The 22097-nt window shown below is 44.4% G+C and overlaps 1 protein-coding gene across 1 annotated transcript in view; it reads right to left on the reverse strand.

Moving 5' to 3' along the window:
• LOC310793217 (unconventional myosin-IXAb-like) overlaps positions 1–22097 on the reverse strand; it is a 165630-nt gene that overhangs the window by 90673 nt on the left and 52860 nt on the right. Inside the window, exons 2-7 of the mRNA XM_083654978.1 lie at positions 20899–20993; positions 20396–20458; positions 13721–13820; positions 12101–12154; positions 3248–3348; positions 1922–2048 (exon numbers count right to left, since the gene is read on the reverse strand). Coding sequence (XP_083511104.1) covers positions 1922–2048; positions 3248–3348; positions 12101–12154; positions 13721–13820; positions 20396–20458; positions 20899–20993 — 540 coding nt within the window. The remainder of the gene's footprint in view (positions 1–1921; positions 2049–3247; positions 3349–12100; positions 12155–13720; positions 13821–20395; positions 20459–20898; positions 20994–22097) is intronic.

Below are 22097 nucleotides of genomic sequence, written 5' to 3' on the forward strand. Positions count from 1 at the left end.
GGAAAGGTAGAAAAAAAGATCTGTAGTGTGTTACCCTTCCAAAAGTAATGCATTTTTCAGTTTTAAAAGCAAGCCGTCACAAAAGGTTCTGTACTCTCAACACATTGGAATTCTTCAGGTTAACGTGCAGACTGTCAGCTTTAATTTGATGGTATCATCTGTAGCAGGTGAACCGTGTTGGAATTAACAGTCTTTTTATACATAGTCTGTCCATTTTAGAAGACCAAAAGTACCTGGACCATTGTTGGCTGAATGTAGAATGTAAATCACAACAAGCATTCACTTTGCTGTATTTTATGTCCTTAGGCCGTGTGTCCATATAGCTTCTTTACCTAAGCTCCAGTGTCTTTTTTCAATTGTTTCCAATGAGGAGAGAGCGTATGCGGGCGCATACGGACGTCTAGAGAAAGTGCGCTCTGCCCAGCGTCTATTTTCAGAGCGCTCCAGTGTTTTTGTGCGTGGCTCCCAGCGCTTCCAGCTGAAAATATCTGAACTTTTCAGAAAGACGCTGGTGTCGGGTGCTCCTTTTCAGGCAACTAATCATATGGGGAGAAAGTCTCACAACAGAGACAGAAAGGCTCAATTGTGGGAGCAGATTTGCTAGACACAATATTTCTGGTGAGTGTACAGAACGTGTGTTGTTAGCTTGTTAGCTGTTAGCTATCAAGCCAGGTTCCTAACATTATTTTCAATCTGCTTGATTGCACATTGTGCCTGGGATGTTTTTTTTTTACCTTCTTTTCATTTAAATGTCATTCAACCAGGCAGGTGAATTTGGAAACAAATTCTGTTTTTACTGTTGCCATTTTTACTGAACGCCCACGCAACGGCACACAAGTATAACAGGTCTGAAAATAGCCGTTACACAAACAGTACTTTGTGGAAGCGCTGGACGTTAGACCGCTCTTTGGGACCTGTAGCACCTTTTAACTTCCACTGTCACCACAAGCTGCTCCTGTGTGGATGAAGCCCTCAGCTTTGTAAAAGCCACACGAGGTAAACTACAGTGTCTCTCACAGCGTTTAGAACAACACAGCAGAGGAGAAAAACTCAGAGTTCAGATGCTCAAAACAGATTCTGAATACTTTTCAAAGTTCAATAGGTTCGTTAAGTGTGAAGTATCTTCCCCAGGCATGTGATGGAATATGTAAGGAGGCTGCTTGGGGTAATATCTTGCTTCGATTCTTCATTTTTATTATCTTTCACAATATTTAGAGTATTGCATTTCAGCACAAACGATACAGGAGACAAAACGGTCCTTTGTGATTTTTGTCCAATCCAAAATAAACTGACAGCACCTCTAAATATATGTGAAATATGATTCAAAACTCCTATTGCACTTTCCTATAAGGTTAATAATTCTGCTGGACTGTCAAAAGCGTGTCATAAAATCTTCTATTAAAGTAAAACAACACTCTCAAGTAAGTTGTTGCTGTTCTTTTTGGATGGCTGAAAACCTTTTTGATTGCAGCAGTCACTCACATTGTGATGTGTTGCTGAACCAAAGCCACACTGCGTTTCTGGATACTGTAGTCTGCGTTTTGAGGCTGCAGTGTCACTTTTCCTACTGGACTCTTTTGATATGGTTTGTTTACTATAAGGCGCTGTGGCTCAGCCACGCCAACATGTGCAACAAAGGAAAAGTAGTCAGAGAAATGGCACAAATAAGGTATTGGACCATCAGAAGTTCCTCACAACAAAAGTCTAGTTCCAGGAGTAATGGATAACATATCAGGAATCAAAACAAAGCAGCTGTCTGTTACAGTCAGATGTTTCTTTTGGTCCAAGGACACTAAGCTAATTCAGCACAGTAAAATGTGGTTTTCATAACTGTATTCAAGTAAGCAATAAATGAGCAACACTTGAACTTGAAGACAGTGAGTGAGTGTAGGTGACGAGGCTGTGTCAGTGTGTATCTGACCTCCAGCAGCTCGGAGACGATGGGCAGGACCTCGGGGTTGCAGATGTCGATGGAGTCGTCCCGGTACGTCTTCTTCTTGTAGCGGATGTTCCCCAGGTGCAAGATGGCCGACAGCAGGCAGAAGATCCTGACGAGGAAGAGACACGCTTTGGTTACTACATTTACATTTGAGCTGTTCTGCTGTGGTTCTGATCCAGCATGACTTACAACAAAAAGTGAACGGGTAGGTTCAGTGTCTTTTGCTCAGGGAGACTTTAACAGCAAACACAGACTTTTCTGTAGTGGGATAGTCTCTCTGTGGGTCGGGACCCAATTTGGGTGGCGGACCCGGGCGTCATGGCAACTCATTACCTTATGTTTTTTTGTGAATTTGGGTCCCAGGGAGACACAAAATGTATCTTTTGGGTCCCAAGATGAAAAAGTTTGGGAACCCCTACTCTAACTTATTAAAGTCATCTACTGAAACATCTCCCTTTGCTTGCAAGGGAGAGTTAGAAAAGAAGACAACATTTATACTGCTACTATCAGATGGAAATTGTGCATTTCCCCCAAAAGGTCGACTTTACAAGACTTGACAAAAACAGCTTTACTTCCACAGTGACGCCCGTTTGCATTTGAACGACGACGACAGCACTACTGCAGGTTAAAGATGATGAGAAACAAACACGTTAAGATGTTGTGCTGCCCGAATGCTCATAGCGACAGTATGCCTGAATGTGTATAGAAGATAAGAGATAGGATACAATTACACTTTATTCATCAAATTTGGGATATATAGACGGTTTTAACTTGACAACAAAAACATTCTAAATTGAACCCCCGCTCACTTCCTGTTGCAGTGTTTGCTATGGACATAAAAGAAAATAAAACATTCAAGTGCAGGACTGACCATTCTGTGAAAACCGTCTATACAGCTGAGCGGCGAAAACAAAAGTAACGATGTCGAGTGAATATTTCTGCAGTTTGCCGAATGCTGAGAAAAAGGAAGTGCTGTGGGGTTGCGCTCTGGTGAAAACCGTCTATAGAGTGATCTGTATAATCTATCTGTACCCTTGTACTGAATGTGAGTTTTGTGAGTGCCTCCGTATGTATGTATGTCTGCCTCTATGTATTTATGTGACTAAACGAGCTGTTGATGTTCCATCACAACAAAGCCATAGAAAGAACCTCCTGTATAGTCATTGATTGTACTTGGCAAATAAATAGCATGCAGCATGTGGTGGAGTTCAGAGACAGTGGGAGTGAGTTTGACAGTTACAGTATGATAAAGGCGTAGAAGCACGCGGCACGTTACAGCTGATATTTCTCTGTGTAGAAACGTCTTACTGTTTGCGTGTGGTGGGCAGGAAGCCGACCATCTCCATAGCCAGCTGCAGCCGCTCAAAGTCATGTTTCAGGTCCTCTCCTTCCACTGTAAAGCAATCCTCCTGGTGTAAGACGCACGCACAGACACACACACACACACACACACACACGCACACACACACACACACACACACACACACACACACACACACACACACGGAGTGAGAACAAGGGAGAGGTATCAACATTAAAAAGTGTTCTTCGTTTAACACAAAAGCCGTTGGGAAACTACTGAATCCATTTCACAGCCACTAAACTGCTGTCAAAGGGATAGAATTGTGATTTGTGTTACTCGTGAATATTACAATTGGCTTTTCAGAAGTCCCGCCCCTTTTTGCTCTGTGCTCCAATAGCAGTAGAGCAAGCTAACCCTAACCCTAACCCTAGAACTCTTTGAACTCTAACTCCTCCTTCATACTTTAAGATCCTGTAGAACTCTTTGAACTCTAACTCCTCCTTCATACTTTAAGATCCTGTAGAACTCTTTGAACTCTAACTCCTCCTTCATACTTTAAGATACTGTAGAAACGCCATTCAAACTTTAAACGGGTCAACACTTTTAGTACTGTATTACTCTAATTCAGCGTGTTGATACCTTTTGTACTTTGAGAAATCACAGTTTACACACTATGCTTTTTTCAACATATATTTCAGCATATGGAGCCAGCCTAGAGTGTGTGATGTCACAATTCACTCTAGCTGACTGACCATTGATCAAGGAAAAGGGGCGGGGCTTAGGAAAGGTAAATTATGTCATCACCTGGCAAAAGCACAAGTGCGTGTGTGTGTGTGTGCGTGCGCATGTGTGTGTTTGAGAGTGAATGAGTGAGTGAGTGTTTGAGTGAGTGAGTGAGTGAGTGAGTGAGTGAGTGAGTGACTACATGGATGTATACCAGTGAGCGACCTCTGCCATAAGTGACCATGAGAGAGAATGAATGAATAACTGCTGGAGTAAATGAGATACTGAATTAGTGAAAGAGAGAGAGTGAGAGTGAGAGTGTGAGTGTGTGTGTGTGTGTGTGCGCGCATGTGTGTGCGTGTGAGTGTGTGCGCGTGTGTGTGAGTGTGTGTGCGCGCGTGCGTGTGTGTGGGAATGTGAGTGTGTGTGCGCGTGTGCGTGTGTGTGTGTGTGTGCGTGCGTGCGTGCGTGTGTGTGTGTGTGTGTGTCTCCCTAGGCCCTCCGGTAGGTCAGCATGTCTCTGCTCAGTCACGCTGTAATTAGCACATACCATAGAGAGCAGAGCGGCCAGCGAGAGGAGACACAGGAAGCCATAATGCTGCTCTGGGCCTCGTACACTTTAACATTCAACACTCCTCTCAGCGCCATTGTTTTCCTTTGGCTTGGAAGTTGCCAGGAACTGAAAAGCCACAACTCTGCATATCTCTCCAGCAAGCTTCTCCAATTGCAACAAAGGGGTTTTGAGGCTTCTCCAGCTACGCTAAGTCCCGCGAAAAGGCAGTTTTCAAATTGCCGGGTTGTTCGACCTCAATGCCGAGCAGCTCAATGTGATATGTTCAAGGAAGCTGGGAAAATAAAGAGATCGATGTTGGCAGGTTGCAAGGGAATATTTTGGTCTAAAACCAAACCCTTAACTCTTAGCAAAAGAGATTCCTGAGTCCAGTAAAGGGATAATTAAGGAACAATCTGTTCTTTTCACCCATTTTAAACAAAGATTATTTTCTCACTTCAGTATTCATATGCTGTGGTTGTAATTCTAAGCCAGTGGGGAATTTACAACACTTTTGGGGCAAGTGAAACCAAGCTAGGAGCCCAACTGCACATGGAACTTTATAACAGATCGCTCATGGATCCGATTAGAAGTGATTTGATGTGCATTGACTTGAGGCTGCCCTCTTACTTACCATAACTTCATCAAAACTCAAGTGATTTCTGTTTTCAAGCCACGCAGTGATATGAGAGAAAGCACACATTTTTTATGTGCCAAAAAACAGCATGCCAACCCATCCCTAGACATTCCACACAGGCAAAAACCATAGACACCCAAACAGGCACAATGCAGGATCTGCAGCCACCACAGCGCAGAACAAAACACCCGACTACACACGTCAAATGCAAACATCAAGGCGAAATGTTTGGTCTTTGGGATCCTCCGTTAAACACTACATTTTTTTTCTGACACTAGACGTTGCGTCTGGAATCTGTATAAACTCGAGCTGGGTGTCTTTATAGAGTAAAACAGTAATGAGTCTGGAAGTCCTGGATGCGAACACTTCCGCTTCCTTCGTCTAAAAGTCAATGGGATTTTGTGTGGAGATTTTGGTTAAATGCTTGAAATAAGGCCGGTGGTTAACACAAGTTTATGAAACAGCAAACCTTGTGTTCAGCAGGATCATCTTCACAAATGAGGACCACTTTTAAGATTTCCGAAGCGTAAATGTGTTTTATTTTTATTTTATTTGTGATTTTCAGAAACGATTCAAAATTCATAAAAGTGGTTATCTTGCTGAACACAAAGTTTGCTGTTTGATAAATTTTTGTTAACCACAGACCTCATTTCATGCATTTAACCAAAATCCACCATACAAAAATCCCACTCCGACTTTTCCACGTAGGAACCAGAACTAGCATGGCTAGCTGAGTTGGCCTACAAAAATAAAAAATAATGATGTCATCCCTGTGATACTGCTGCCTGCCTAGTGCCAATTGGCCACTGCTAGAGGTCAAAGGTTAAATAGGCCCACGGGGTTGGTCAGATGCTCAGACAGCTGCTGTCAAGGGCTGCTCTGTGTGTGTGTGTGTGTGTGTGTGTGTGTGTGTGTGTGTGTGTGTGTGTGTGTGTGTGTGTGTGTGTGCGTGTGTGTGCGTGTGTCTGAGTTTTGGAAGATGCTGACATCATCTTCTTGGATAGTGGGGTCACAGACTGATGAGGTCATCGGCTGACCCCTGGGAGAGACAGCATGTCAAGAAACAGTCACAGAGGGCACAGACGAGTAAGGAAAGAAATGAGAGAGAGAGAGAGGAAGGAGGGAAGCCAGGGGAATGGAGAAAAGAGAGAGAAGATGAGGAGGGACTCAGAAGAGAGAGAAGAGGGGGAAGAGAATGGACAGACGAAAGAAAAAGGATTAACTCTTTCCCCGCCATTGATGGAATTTTTCCGGCAATCCGCATTTTCACTGTTATATGCTAGAGGACGCTGCTACAAAACGTTGGGAAATAGTACAGCACCTCCAGGTCCAAAGACAAGCGAAGAAGCTCCACGAGAAACCAGAAAGAGAGGAGAGGATTTATCCAATTAGAGAGGCAGAGTGAATGTCACTTCACACGTTCACCGCCATTCTGATTTTTCCAGCGCTGGTACAGGGAGAAAAGCAGGAAGTGACGTTCACTTTGCGCGTTTGGCGGAGGAATACGGTAGTTCTACTGTTGGGAGGAAATGTAGTGCCGAATGAGACGGCTGTTTGACAGTAAAGTAAAGCACTGAAAATGGTCAAAATAGAGCGTGCATGTACACTGATATTGATTTGTTTAGGTGGGTGTTGTTTTAGGTGGATAAATTACGTTTTAGTTCTTGGCCCCCTGTACTAGAGACACAGAGCTGTGGAGAATGTTGGTTCAGAGTGCTGGGTCTCGATAGACGGTGCGCTCAGTGTCCAGAACACTGTACCTATTTCAGTTAGTGTAGTTAAGGCTTACATGGTGTGCTCAGCATCCAGAAGGCTTTACTTATTTCAGTTAGTGTATGGAACTAGCTGATAGGACCCCACTTCAAACAAACTGAACTATCCCTTTAAAGGCTGGTACTGACAATGTTAAACCACCTGGTGTTACACAGAAATGTGCCACCACACTGCAGCGCTGATGCACATGTTCGGCAGATTTTGTTGTAACACCGGACAGTATCCGCCCTCAGAGACATTAGTTGGGTTTCCAGCCACCTGTTTTTATGTGAATTTTCAATTTGCGCATAATAAACCTGAGTGGAAACGCTGCAAAAAAATATATATATATATATATCCACATATCACAAAAACCTATTCACGCTTGAGGGAGGTGAAAAAGTTGGGTGTATCAATAAAGGGAAAATGCGATAAATGCAGTGGAAACAGCTTAAGCAAATCTTCTGTCGTCTCTCCATTCATGTTTACATGTCGGCGTAGCCTACACTAAATCATTTGTAAGAGAAATAAAGGTAAATAAGCAGTACAATTTTTAGACCGCCGTGGTGTGTTTAAACAGAAGAAGACTGGGATGAATGGCAATGCGACTCACTTCTAGAATTGCTCTGTGGGTGATAAGGTGCTTGCCGAGGTGAAGAGTGGCATATGGATCCAGAAATGGCATCTTATGGTCTATAAACCTTTGTAGATCATCAAGAATAATAAGAGTGTAGCTCACTGTATACTGCTCGGACAGTGACGTACAGTAAAGGCATGGTGTACCTTGGTTATGTGGGGGGGGGATATGGCAAATGAGCTAAACTCCCAAAAAGTGGTGTATCCCTTTAAGTCAGATTTTTTTTTTTACAATGACATTCAAGTGCTGATAAAAAAAAGATCTGATTGTTTTTGTATGAAAATAGAGGCTCTGTTCTTTCTTTTGATATATTCACTGTTTTTACATAGAACACAATATTCTGGGGGTCTTGGCAGATTAGTGAAAATGATCAGAAACGCTGGCAGTGGCTGGCAATAAATAGAGAAGTGATGGGGAAAGAGGTAAATAGTGGGAGCACTGGGCAGCTCAGGTGTTGACATGTTAAGACTGTAGGAATATGAAAAGCAGGCCGGTGCTGAACAGCTGAGAACAGACGAGTGTCCTCAGAAAACCTTTCTTGGATGAATGTGGCTTTGCGGAGGAGGGGTTAGGAGGAGGGGTTAGGAGGAGGGGTTAGGGTTAGGAGGAGGGGTTAGGAGGAGGGGTTAGGAGGAGGGGTTAGGAGGAGGGGTTAGGGTTAGGAGGGCCAAAGTCAAGAGAGAACCCGAGCAAGACGAATAGACGAGGGCCTCTGCTCCTCATAGCTGCCGTGACACCAATCGACTCTCTGTCAACTGTTTGCTAGCCGGCAAAGTCAAGGCAAGGTCAGGTAATCTTCCATTAGGTGACATTCAATCCCTTCACCACACACAACAAATCCCACTGACCAAACATTAAGGTATAAACAAACAAACAAAAATGATTTATTTTGAGCGCTGGCTTTTCTGTCTCCTGCATTATTCAGTAAACATAAAAAAAAATCATATGACCGCATATCAGCAAACGTTGAAGCCGATACAGATGACGTTTAATGCCAAATTAGGGCAATATCGGTACCAAAATATTGGTATGCCGATATATCAGTCAGGCTCTAAAACACACAGACACACGTACACATGGAGACACACAAAATTGACCACATACTTCAAGGGAAGTTTCGGGATGTGAAGCCTATCCTACTGATCATTTCATAAAGCAATCTCTCAAAACATACATGTGTCAGTTTCTGTAAAAATATCATATACATTATAAGGCCTTCCATAGTCCATATAGCACCCCCCCCCCCCCCCCAGCGCCATTTCCTCATTAAGAGCAGCAGGAAGCAACAAAAGGCTTCCAGGGGGGCGATGGAGGAATAGGACGTTGTAGGCTAATCATTGAATGTACGTTACTGTAACAGTGATGATAAACTGTATTGTCATGTAATGTGTTAACGTTATGTTAACCAGCTGGTTAGTGCAGTTGGTAAACTGCTAAGCTAGCAGCAGGTGACGTTATCATCTGCTTTTATTTCTCCTCACAAAAAGTGTCCACCAAAAAAGACGCTGACAAAAGCGATCTGGACACACATTTCACACAGTTCATATTACATAGTCTTAATATTGCAGATTATGGAAGTGAAAGGACTGGCTAGCCTGCACTTTTGAAATCGCTTCAATCTCCATTGACTTATGTTAGCATTGCAAAGAAATCGGCAATTTATCTGAAATCACCAGTGTGAAGCCTTGTCTCAAGTGCTTTGTAGTATGAAGACTTCTTTATCTACATTAGTCTATATCAGTGGTTCTCAACCTGGGGGTCAGGACCACCCAGGGGGTCGTGCTTTTTTGGTATATATTATGTAGAGTGACATATAATCTAGTGTCTATTTGATGTCTACAGTATATCATTGTTCCTTTGTAACTCTTGGTGAGGTTCTGCTATCTGTGTACCATGTGTCACTACACAAGTTGTCAGGAGTCCTGTACATGTATCTGTGTACCATGTGTCACTACACAAGTTGTCAGGAGTCCTGTACATGTATCTGTGTACCATGTGTCACTACACAAGTTGTCAGGAGTCCTGTACATGTATCTGTGTACCATGTGTCACTACACAAGTTGTCAGGAGTCCTGTACATGTATCTGTGTACCATGTGTCACTACACAAGTTGTCAGGAGTCCTGTACATGTATCTGTGTACCATGTGTCACTACACAAGTTGTCAGGAGTCCTGTACATGTACTGTGTAGTGACACATGGTACACTACACAAGTTGTCAGGAGTCCTGTACATGTACTGTGTAGTGACACATGGTACACTACACAGTACTGGACTATGTGATGAAAGAGACTGATTCCATCAGTAGGATTGACCTCTGACCCTCCTGAACCTTCCCTTTAAAGATGGCCGACTCCCGGTTTGACATCATCCCCCATCCCCCATAGCACAAAGCACCCAAAACTAAATCTCTGTTTTAAGGTGTTGCTTAATGTTTTGAATTGTATAGAGCACAGCAGGGATGAGGTATTTTTTGGCTTACACAGAAGTCCCTGCACTTCCTGGTTCTTACTGTACAGTATGTGTAAAGGTTACACAGAAGTCCCTGCACTTCCTGGTTCTTACTGTACATGTAAAGGTTACACAGAAGTCCCTGCACTTCCTGGTTCTTACTGTACAGTACGTGTAAAGGTTACACAGAAGTCCCTGCACTTCCTGGTTCTTACTGTACAGTATGTGTAAAGGTTACACAGAAGTCCCTGCACTTCCTGGTTCTTACTGTACAGTACGTGTAAAGGTTACACAGAAGTCCCTGCACTTCCTGGTTCTTACTGTACAGTACGTGTAAAGGTTACACAGAAGTCCCTGCACTTCCTGGTTCTTACTGTACAGTATGTGTAAAGGTTACACAGAAGTCCCTGCACTTCCTGGTTCTTACTGTACAGTATGTGTAAAGGTTACACAGAAGTCCCTGCACTTCCTGGTTCTTACTGTACAGTATGTGTAAAGGTTACACAGAAGTCCCTGCACTTCCTGGTTCTTACTGTACAGTATGTGTAAAGGTTACACAGAAGTCCCTGCACTTCCTGGTTCTTACTGTACAGTATGTGTAAAGGTTACACAGAAGTCCCTGCACTTCCTGGTTCTTACTGTACAGTATGTGTAAAGGTTACACAGAAGTCCCTGCACTTCCTGGTTCTTACTGTACAGTATGTGTAAAGGTTACACAGAAGTCCCTGCACTTCCTGGTTCTTACTGTACAGTATGTGTAAAGGTTACACAGAAGTCCCTGCACTTCCTGGTTCTTACTGTACAGTATGTGTAAAGGTTACACAGAAGTCCCTGCACTTCCTGGTTCTTACTGTACAGTATGTGTTAAGGTTACACAGAAGTCCCTGCACTTCCTGGTTCTTACTGTACAGTATGTGTAAAGGTTACACAGAAGTCCCTGCACTTCCTGGTTCTTACTGTACAGTATGTGTAAAGGTTACACAGAAGTCCCTGCACTTCCTGGTTCTTACTGTACAGTATGTGTAAAGGTTACACAGAAGTCCCTGCACTTCCTGGTTCTTACTGTACAGTATGTGTAAAGGTTACACAGAAGTCCCTGCACTTCCTGGTTCTTACTGTACGTGTAAAGGTTACACAGAAGTCCCTGCACTTCCTGGTTCTTACTGTGTAAAGGTTAATGGGATTTTTGTATGGGAATTCCGGTTAAATGCATGAAATAAGCTCTGTGGTTAAGAAAAGATGATGAAACAGGGAAGGTTGTGTTCAGCAAGATCATCTTGACAAATGAGGACCACTTTTATGATGTTTCAAGGCTAAATGCATTTTGTTGATTTTCAGAAAACACTTCAAAAGTCATAAAAGGGGCTCATTTGTGACGATGATCTTGCTGAACACAAACGTCACTGTTTCACAAACTATTTCTTAGCTTATTTCATGCATTGAACCTAAATGCTCTATACAAAGCTCATTGATTTTGACATGTAAGAGCAGGAAGTCCTGACATCCAGGTGTTGTGGACTCATTACTGCGGTACAAGCAGCTAGCCATGCCACTTACTTTCACTAAAGAATGATCCATTCCAAAATACTATATATTCCTTTTTGGGAAAAACATATAACATTACGTTTGTTATTTAATATATATGCAACGCGTCGGCCGCTCAGAGGAGCGAGCCTCCGTCGTATGCGTGCTACCAGGTGAGCCACCATGATTAGCTGCGACTTTTGCTGTCAATAAGTTTGTCACATTATTCAAATGCTGGATAACAAAACTCTTCAAATACAAGAATCTCTTGAGTAAAAACAACCAATTACAGTAGAATCCAAGATAGTAAGGTACAGTATCCCTTTAAACATTTGATTCAAAATGTTCAACTCTCTGATGGAGGAAGAGGAAGTGATGTCAGCCCAGGTCGCTACAGGACCATCTTTATGCATCTGGTCCATTTCAGTGAAACAAACGTGTTGACAGACGACAGAATAACACCATGACTGGCACGCAGACAACCCACACACACACACACACACACACACACACACACACACACACACACACACACACACACACACACACACACACACGACGACTTCCCATCCACGCAATACTGACCAGCTCACTCTCATAGTAATTGTCCCAGGGGAGTTTGTGCGATTTCTTTGTCATCTGGAAGCAAGGCAGAGTGGGTTAAGAAGATGTGGAAATTGACAACACACACTAACCACTAACACACACACACACACACACACACACACACACACACACACACACACACACACACGCACACACACACACACACAGAGTTGTGATAATTGAATCCACTACACCGTGACCTAATCGCAGACGGCGTTTGGCAACTGGTTTGAATTGTGGAGACCAAGAGACAATGTTGTTTGTGAAAACCTTATGTTTATGCTATGCACCCTAGAACTCCAGAGAGACAGACAGACAGGCAGACAGACAGACAGGCAGACAGACAGACAGACAGGAAAAATGGCAGACAGACAGACAGACAGACAGACAGACAGACAGACAGATAGACAGATAGACAGACCAACCAAATCCACCTCAGAGAGGAGATAACTAAATATTGATAATCGTTTTGCTCCTTTGTGACACCATGTGTGGGTGCTAGGATTTAGATTGTGAGTGTGAGTGTGTGTGTGTGCGCGTGTGTGTGTGTGTGTGTGTGTGTGTGTGTGTGTGTGTGTGTGTGTGTGTGTGTGTGTGTGTGTTGGACGCATGCCTGCTGTTTGTCAGAGACACACACACACATGCACACACACACGACCGCCGGCGCCCTCGGCACGCGAGCGAGTCAGCAGGCAGATTAACTGTGGACTCCTGCTGTTGCCATGGAAACAGAGCAGCATGGTAACAGGCGTGGAGGTTTTGTTGTTGTCGTGAGGATTAAGGAGGAGAAAAAACTCTTTCTTTATTGGGGAAGCCAAAAAGAGAACAAAGAGCTCCGCCTCCCCAGCGTCCGGCCAGAGAGGAAGAGGCAATTTGAATGCACACACACACCAGCCGCCAACGCAAACAGATGCACTGGAAAAGATACACACGTTTTTTTGGGGACACACACACAACACACACACACACACACACACACACACAACACACACACACACACAGCAAGTGACATTTTGGGCTGATGCAATCAACACTTTGGAGTGCTGAGAGGTGCTCCAGTTATGAGAAATGAGCCAATAAGAGCCAAGGAGAGAGAGAGAGAGCAAGAGAGAGAGATAGAGAGAGAGAGAGAGAGAGAGAGAGAGAGCAAGAGAGAGAGAGAGAGAGAGAAATTGTCTCTCATAATCTTCAGTGTATCATCCATCATACACACAGCGCCTCTGCATTTCTTTAGGCAAAATAAGTCACATCTGCCTGAATTTGGGACAGAAGTTCACCATTTCCAACAGAGGGAAAGAGTCTTGTTCTATTGTACTGAATATCATGATGCAAGGGATGTACTCTAGTAAAATTTATGTTGACTTTTTTGAGTTGGATGATTATGAGGAACTGGAGTTGTGTTTTAATTGATTTATAACACAACAAAACGACACACTGTACATATCATGGGTGATGACATTATGGAATCGGTTCAGAAATATGAGGGAGATGCATTTATTTTGTCGTTTTGCGCATTGAATCCCTGTGTGTGGTGTACTGTGTGTGTGTGTGTGTGTGTGTGTGTGTGTGTGTGTGTGTGTACAGTATGTGTGTGTGTACCTGGTTGAGGTAGTGGTACTCTTCAGGTTTGAGCAGGTGGAAGGCCTTCCTCTCTTCTTCGCTGGCTCCTGCCAACAGGTAGTAGAATACATGGTAGTTCCTACACACGCACGCACGCGCACGCGCACGCGCACGCACACGCACACACACACACACACGCGCACACACACACACACACACACACACACACACACACACACACACACGTTAGAAGGTAGGATTCTACAGCAGAAAGACAGCAGAAGACGTGCTGTATTGATTTCTTGAACGTAGCACTGAATCATTTGAAATGGTCTCAGAGGAGGCGGGGCCAGCAGCTCTCTAATGTGGTGGTGCTGCTGAAACGACACGTCCGGAGGACAGCGAGACTCCCGTCAAGGCTGAGGCGTACGTCCACAACCCAAACCTGCCATATGGAACAAACACCTGCGACCCGACGGGCTCGTGTTTCAAGTCAAACAAAAGCAGCAGTGTGCCGGGCGGGCTGGAGGTAACCACTTGTGATTAGCCGTGACAAAGGCTGGAGCTCCGGCCAGCGCTGACATGTCATTCTATTACTGCTGGAAGGCAGCTCGCTCTCCACAGACAGACGCTCGATGCAGTGCACGCTGCGGTTACGTTGTTCACTCTTTTTGGAAATGTATCTGCATTAAACTCCTGGGACCCGGCAGGAAAAAAATGCTTTTAGAATGTTTTCTTCTCTTGGTTGAAAAGAAACAAGAAAAACAAATGTTGCAGTGACCCCCCCCAAATATATATATATATAAATCAATCAATCAATCAATCAATCAATAAATCTCTGTATATTAACCTTGTTATTCTGTAGTGTTGATCTAGCTGCATTATTGACATGGTATACTCCAGCTAGGACACTGAGGTCTGTTGACCAGATGCCCGTTGATGTCCTGAGTTTGACATAGAAAAACAGAGGCGAGCTTTTGCAGGCTGCCCTGTTCTGTTCCCTGGTGATGATGATGATGATGATGAAGGTGTTGATGGTGCTGATGATGGTGGTGATGATGATGATGATGATGAGTGATGGTGACTCTGACATGGTAGTTTATTTTGCTATGGATGACACAGTTCCTACTACTACTACTACTAACACTAATGAAGCATGGTTAATAAGCAGGATAACAGTGTTCTGCTGGAACCTCTACATTAGGGCTGCACGATATTGGAAAAAACTGACATTGCGATATTCCCCGCCCATGCGATATATATTGCGATATGAAAAAATACAGATTTTCACCAGATTACCAGAATAGCTCTATTTGAAAGAAAATAATATTTCTAGAATGATTGGGATGATTTTGTAGAGGAGTCCATCTGATTTTGGAGGGGAAATTAGGTATTTTAATGTTTCTCAACCACTGGGCTGTGACAGGCCTCAGAGCGTCATCTATCAGGGTGCATACACATTTTGACCAATGGATTTCCATGACTTACATACATGAAAAAGTGAGTTATGACATTCTACTTTAAAATGTCACTAGCCTATACTTCACTTAGTGTAATGCAGCCTTTAAAACCAGGGAAAGACAACATGTATGCTGTATCACCATATTACCATCCAACATCTAAGATCATATAGTCTCAAATCACAATATGGATATAAATTTGATATATTGCCCACCCCTAATATTGAGTGCCAGAATCTACCTCCCAATGATGCTATTTGCAGAAAAACATTAGATTTAATTGATTATAATCACTGCTTTCAACTTCTTTCGTTCTAACGTTTCAAGAAATCAACAATGAAACACCGCTGCCACTTCACACATGGTTACTTCACACACTTGGTCTGACCCCCCTCCAGAAACTACCAAGTGGTACGCTCCGCATTTGGGGAGTTCCGGTTTTTGAGCGCACGCAGGGCAGTACAGAGACGAGGATTCACATGCAGCCGACCGGTGACAAACAATTCATTCGTGAAAAGTAATAAATATATATTTAATTGCCCAGCTATGTCTATTGTCTTTTTATTTTCACCGACATGTTTTGTGTAAATGAGTCGCTATGTATGATTACCTCTACCGTAACGTTACTGCTATCATCTGATGCATCATCAGACTGAGGGGGAGAGAGAGCTGCGGTGATACACGGACAACTTCTCAGTAATCACTTTAGCCTTCGTGTCATAAGTTGCGGTCTTGCTTTTTGGTGTTTCAAGAGTAAATATCTCCACTCCACGGACATGTTGAGTTACAGCAGCCAGCCTGCTGTATGCAAGCTGTGGACAAGTCCGCCTCGCAATCACATCGTTTACAGACAGGCTACTGTCAGCAACGCAACATAAGCAAAAACAATTCAATTTTGCTCTCTGTGCATGTTTGTTGTGTTGAAGCTAAGCATTAAATGAGTGAGTACAGTAGCGGGGCGTCTCTCTCCTTTGAGAGAGCCTGCATTTCACTCAGTAGGCTACCCCTAAAGTGAGAGTTTATCAAGCAACATGACGAGTTAATTTGCTTTTGACATCGCACGTCCTGCGATGTGACTATCGCGCATGCGCACATCGCAATGTCGATGTGTAAACGATATATCGTGCAGCCCTACTCTACATGTAAAAGGCTGAAGCATGGCTGCTGGTTGAGAAGGCTTGTGCACTCAGGTCATGTGACCCTGGCATCTTGAAAGCCTTAAGCCCGACACGCACAGGGAGCCAATCTTGAGGCTCGTCATTTGACGCGCGTCAATTTCTGCCCCTATAGCGCACTGCAAGGGTCAGATCTGAAATGAATACACCACAGAATGACAGAACCATCACTATTTGGGGGAAAAGGTCACTAATTTATATATAATCAGGCACAATTGACCGAGTAAAAAAAAGTTGTTTTTGAGCCCCTGTCATAAGCCTCTTCTAAACATGAACTGATTATAACCGTAGAATCAGGTCTGACTATCCGCCACAGTGACCCTGTTAGTCATGACTCAATAAACTGCTTAATCACTTTCTAAACATGGGGAGAAGCTCCGGCGCGGTTTGGAGCACAGTGCCGCTGCCTGGCTACTGCAGAGGAAAGGTAGGCTACAGAATAGGCTACAATTCTCCTCTGGATCAAACTATATGTTTTGAATGAATTTATTCCTCTAGTATTCTTCTCAGAGATCGACTTTGCAGCGGGAAATATAGCCTTTTGTTCGGCACGTCATTCTGGGCAAGCTTGAGATAGAGGCTGTTGGATCATCCTACCTGTCTGTCGTGCAGAGGGGGAGAGAAAAAAGGCAGCGCTGCGGGGGGAATTATGCAATTCTGTCCAAACATATTCTAATTTCATCATGACATCCAGGGATAGGCTATGTTTTGCTAGCCGATGTGTCTAGAACATTATTCTCATGTTGTAGTTTTGCTAGTGTAGCGTATTAATGCCTGTATTTAAACTGCCGTGAGATCTGTTTGAGGAGCACTTAGCGAGACAGAGACGGGGATGGAAGTGGGCAGAGAGGGAGGAGGGGAGCTCAGAGGCTTTGGTCGCTGCTGGAACCTCATTTGACGCTCGAAAATCATAACAGGTTTGGAGTACGAGCGTCAAGGCAGTTTGACGAGCGTCAAAACGCTCTTGGTGCGTGTTCGGCCGTTTAAAACAATGGGTGGGCTTCCAAACACTGGGATCCCCCCCCCCCCCACACACACACACACACACACACCGGTCTGAGCTGCCTGGGAGGTCATCCCCTGGCCTGTCTTTAGTTTCCACCCTATCAATATGGCCGCCAGGGCCTGTCATCAGGATGAAATTGAAACCTCTGGCCAATCAGGGTTAGGAGGATTAGGTGACCAGGAGAGGGGTTTCTCCCCCCCCCCCTCACAAAGCTATATGCTGCTGGGATCTGCTCACTTTTTCACTGCCGCCTGGGAGAGGTGAGTGATATGGGGCAGGGGTGCAGGAGATGAGAGAGAGAGACACAGAGAGAGTGAGACAGACAGAGAGAGAAAAAGACAGAGAGAGAGAGACAGAGACAAAGAGAGAGACAGAGAGTGAGACAGACAGAGAGAGAGACAGACAGACAGAGAGACACAGAGAGAGAGACACACACACACACACAGAGAGAGAGACAGAGAGAGAGACAGACAGAGAGACACAGAGAGAGAGAGACACACACACACAGAGAGAGACAGAGAGTGAGACAGACCGAGAGAGAGACAGACAGAGACAGAGAGAGAGAGAGAGAGAGACACACACACACACACACACAGAGAGAGAGACAGAGAGTGAGACAGAGAGTGAGACAGACAGAGAGAGAGACAGAGAGAGAGACAGAGAGAGAGAGAGACAGAGAGTGAGACAGACCGAGAGAGAGACAGAGAGACACAGAGAGAGAGACAGAGAGCCTGTGTGCACTGTCTGAGATGAATGATTTGGGGATGTGGATAGCTGGAGGTGGTGTGTGTGTGTGTGTGTGTGTGTGTGTGTGTGTGTGTGTGTGTGTGTGTTTTATTTAGACAGGGGAGCCTCACTGAGAGCAATGCTCTCTTTTTCAGGAGTGCCAGTGTGTGTGTGTGTGTGTGTGTGTGTGTGTGTGTGTGTGTGTGTGTGTGTGTGTGTGTTTCAGACAGTGTTTCTATGACACTATCTGTATACTGACTCATTGTTCATTAGACACAAGCCTGTCCTGTGTACATTTTGACCGACCTGTGAGGGAAAGCAGAGAGTTTGTGCGTTGGACTGAGCGACGAGCGGTTGAGAAATATGGCCGACAGCATTCTACATGACACCTGATATTTCCTCAGCTGGCAGAGGAAGTGAAGGCTGTCCAGGTGTTGAGTTTCTCACACACACACACACACCATGTGAGTGCAGCGATATGGATTTGACATCATAGCTCTTATAGAGAGGGGGGGGTCCTTATGGATTCACATTTCTGAATAGAGAGCCAAAGTGGAACGTCACTTCCTGCTTCAGCACTGTACCAGAGATTTTCATCCACCATTTATTTTCCCATAACGGTACAGAAACAGAGAGATCACATAACATTTTACTCTGGCCAAAACGTAAAAGAAATGCGGGTTTGAAGAAATGTTCTATGGTCTCTCCCGATTAAAGCGTTAGCTGAACATTTGGTTTGAACCAGTAAAACTCTTTTTATAAGGATTTTACGAAATGTCTATGGGAAAATAAATGGCGGATGAAAATCTCTGGTACAGTGCTGAAGCAGGAAGTAGCAGGCGCGTAGCCACGGGTGTGCTAGGGTGTGCCAATGCCACCCAGACAGGCCGCTGGCACACCCAAAAAAAATGGGGTAAAAAAGGTTTTTTGTTTTGTCTGCAAAACACATCAACGCTGTCATGCACTGTGTCCAACTTATCCTATGTGCGAATAGAAATCACGCTCCGCTGACCTATGTGCCCCGGAGCATCATGGGAATAGTTAAGCTGTCGTCCACGTAAAGTAAACAAATGCACGCACAGCTGTAGCAGCAGCAGCAGCCCAAATCAAGAAGACATGAAACAAAGCTCGCTTTTAAGCTTTTTCGGCAAAGGCAAGAAACGTCGCTTTGACGACGAGGAAGAAGATGACTCGTTGTCACCCTCCCCCTCAACAAGTGCGGATTGTAGTGCACCCTTCCCGCACCTGTATTGGTGGTGTACAGTGGAGAAGAGACAGATGATTATGAAGAAGATGATGCAGCCGAAACAATGACGTTAACAGCGGGGAACGCAGCCAACAACACACTGGAGGTTTGTGCAGAGCCAGAGGACACTGAGAACGTTACAGATCTCTCTGCAGTAGACGAACCTTCATGCCAACCAAATTTGCGTTCTTTCCCGACTAGAACACTCATTGGAAAAAGTAGGTGAGACTTTTTTGAGATACTAAACAAAGTGGTTTTACATGTTGCCAAAAAATACAATTTAATTGACTGCTTCTACCTGCTAATAATGAGTGTGAAAAGGAGCAAACAACACACAAATATTCCTCTAAATCTGGTTTGAAAAGACCCAAATTTTTTTTGCCGGCGGCCTTATGGCCGCCGCCAAATGGTCCGCCCCCTGGCATACCCTGGCTTTCTGTGGCACACCCAATGAGCCAAGTCTGGCTACGCTACTGGGAAGTAGGCGGTAACTTTGCCTCTCTATGGGGATGACTGATGGCTAATGGTACTGTAGACTGTAGGGTAGGTCGGGCAGTGAGCTTGTGATTACACAAGTGGTTCCCAAACTGGGGTTCGGGGACCACCGGCGGTCCTCTACAGGGTCCCAGTGGGCTCCTAGCAAAATGAAGAATCATTTGATGTCACTGCTATTTAATGACCTTTAAGTTTACCAGCAGCATAACTAACTATTGTTACCATCTCCACTGTCCTCTCCCAACATACAGTTTTGTAATTCTGCATCATGTCATATCATATAACAAAAATCTTGCGAGATATGGGCTCCCTTAGACGTGTAACGTATAATATATATATATATATATATATATATATATATATATATATATATATATACAGTATATATATTATACATATATGCTTATAAGGGAAAAATGTTGGAAACCTCTGGGTTTAAAAGCCTTAAAAGTCGTTATATAAGGATTTTTCTAAATGTCTATGGAGAAATGAATAGGGGAACTCTCTTCCTTGGCAAGAAATGTCATGTGACTGTTCAGCTCTATAGCATCCCAAGTATAGCCCAGTATTCTGTCACTGGTATCAGCATGTGTGGTGGTGACTCACCTCTCATTGTGCTCCTGGTACACCAGACGGGACTTCTCTAGGAGGTACTTCTCCACGTACGCTCTGAACACACACAAAGACACGCACAAAGACACGCACACACACGCACACACACGCACACACACGCACACACAGTTCCAATGCAAAGTTGACAAAGAAATTCCTCTAAAGTAACACTACAACAGTGAGTGAGTGAGTGAGTGAGTGAGCGTGTGTGTGTGTGTGTGTGTGAGTGAGTGAGTGTGAGTGAGTGTGTGTGTGTTTGAGTGAGTATGTGTGTGTGTGTGTGTGTGTGTGTGTGTGTGTGTGTGTGTGTGTGTGTGTGTGTGTGTGCGTGCGTGCGTGCATGCGTGTGTGTGTGTGTGTGAGAGTGAGTGTGTGTCTGAGTGAGTGAGTGAGTGTGTGTCTGAGTGAGTGAGTGAGTGAGTGAGTGAGTGAGTGAGTGAGTGAGAGAGTGAGTGAGCGAGCGAGCGCGTGTGCATTGATGCGTGCGTGCGTCTCACCCCCGCACGGTGCCACTCTGCTGGTAGTTGACCTGGATGAACTTGCCGAAGCGGCTGGAGTTGTTGTTGTGGGCCGTCTTGGCGTTCCCGAAGGCCTGGAGGGAAATAGAGATGAAACATTAAGACTCACCTCCAGCTCATCATCTCAGCACACACAGATACAGAACTTAGAAAACATTCAAGAAGAACATGTCTGCAGAACAAACACGTGAAAGGAGACCTCTATAATGCTCATACAAAATATGCTGTTGGCTGTTTTTCTTTCTCTTGCTCTCTTAACATTGACTATAACAGAAAAGCCATACAAACGACAAAACACAGCAAACTGCAAAAGAAGCGTTTCAGCTTTACATTCAAACCTACAGGGTCTTAAACTCGCACGTATACACAGACGTGCACAAAACTTTACGACGGGAACTGAACTCTGAACTGAAGTGAAGAAGGTGTTCGGTGCAGAGGGAAGGGCCACCAATCACAGCCCTGTAAGAGGTCATGGGGCTTGGAGAGCGCACGCACGCACGCACGCACGCACGCACGCCGACCATGTACTAAACTGCCACATTCTTATCTGTGCAAATACATTTGGGAAGTGAAAACACACACACACACACACACACACACAAACTAACTGTGGGAGTCTGAGCGTGTCTGTGCGAACACACACACGCTAACACACACATGCCCACACAGTCACGCACGCACGCACACACGCAGTCATTGAATTGGAGTCATTGAATCTCTGGTACAGTGCTGAAGCAGGAAGGGACGTTCACTTTGGCTCTCTATGGAAACCAGGATTGGCATCAGTTCACTTTCAATTGACTCAATCCAAAATGTAAATGGATTGAGCTCAAGATTTGCACTTTTGGAGGAAGAAATGCTTCCTGAATGTGATGCAAGTGAAAGTGAAATGAGCCCGAGTCTGGTAGCAAACTGTCAACAACAATCACACCCACACCGGATAGAGAGAGAGAGAGAGAGAGAGAGAGAGAGAAAGAGAGAGAGAGAGAGAGAGAAAAGAGAGAGTGAGAGAGAAGAGAGTGAGAGAGAGAGAGAGAGAGAGAGAGAAAGAGAGAGAGAGAGAGAGAGAAAAGAGAGAGTGAGAGAGAGAGAGAGAGAGAGAGAGAGAGTGAGAGAGAGAGAGAGAGAGAGAGAGAAAAGAGAGAGTGAGAGAGAGAGAGAGAGAGAGAGAGAGAAAA

The sequence above is a fragment of the Poromitra crassiceps genome, assembly GCF_964638095.1.
Source record: "Poromitra crassiceps genome assembly, chromosome: 18".
Taxonomy (NCBI): Eukaryota; Metazoa; Chordata; class Actinopteri; order Beryciformes; family Melamphaidae; genus Poromitra; species Poromitra crassiceps.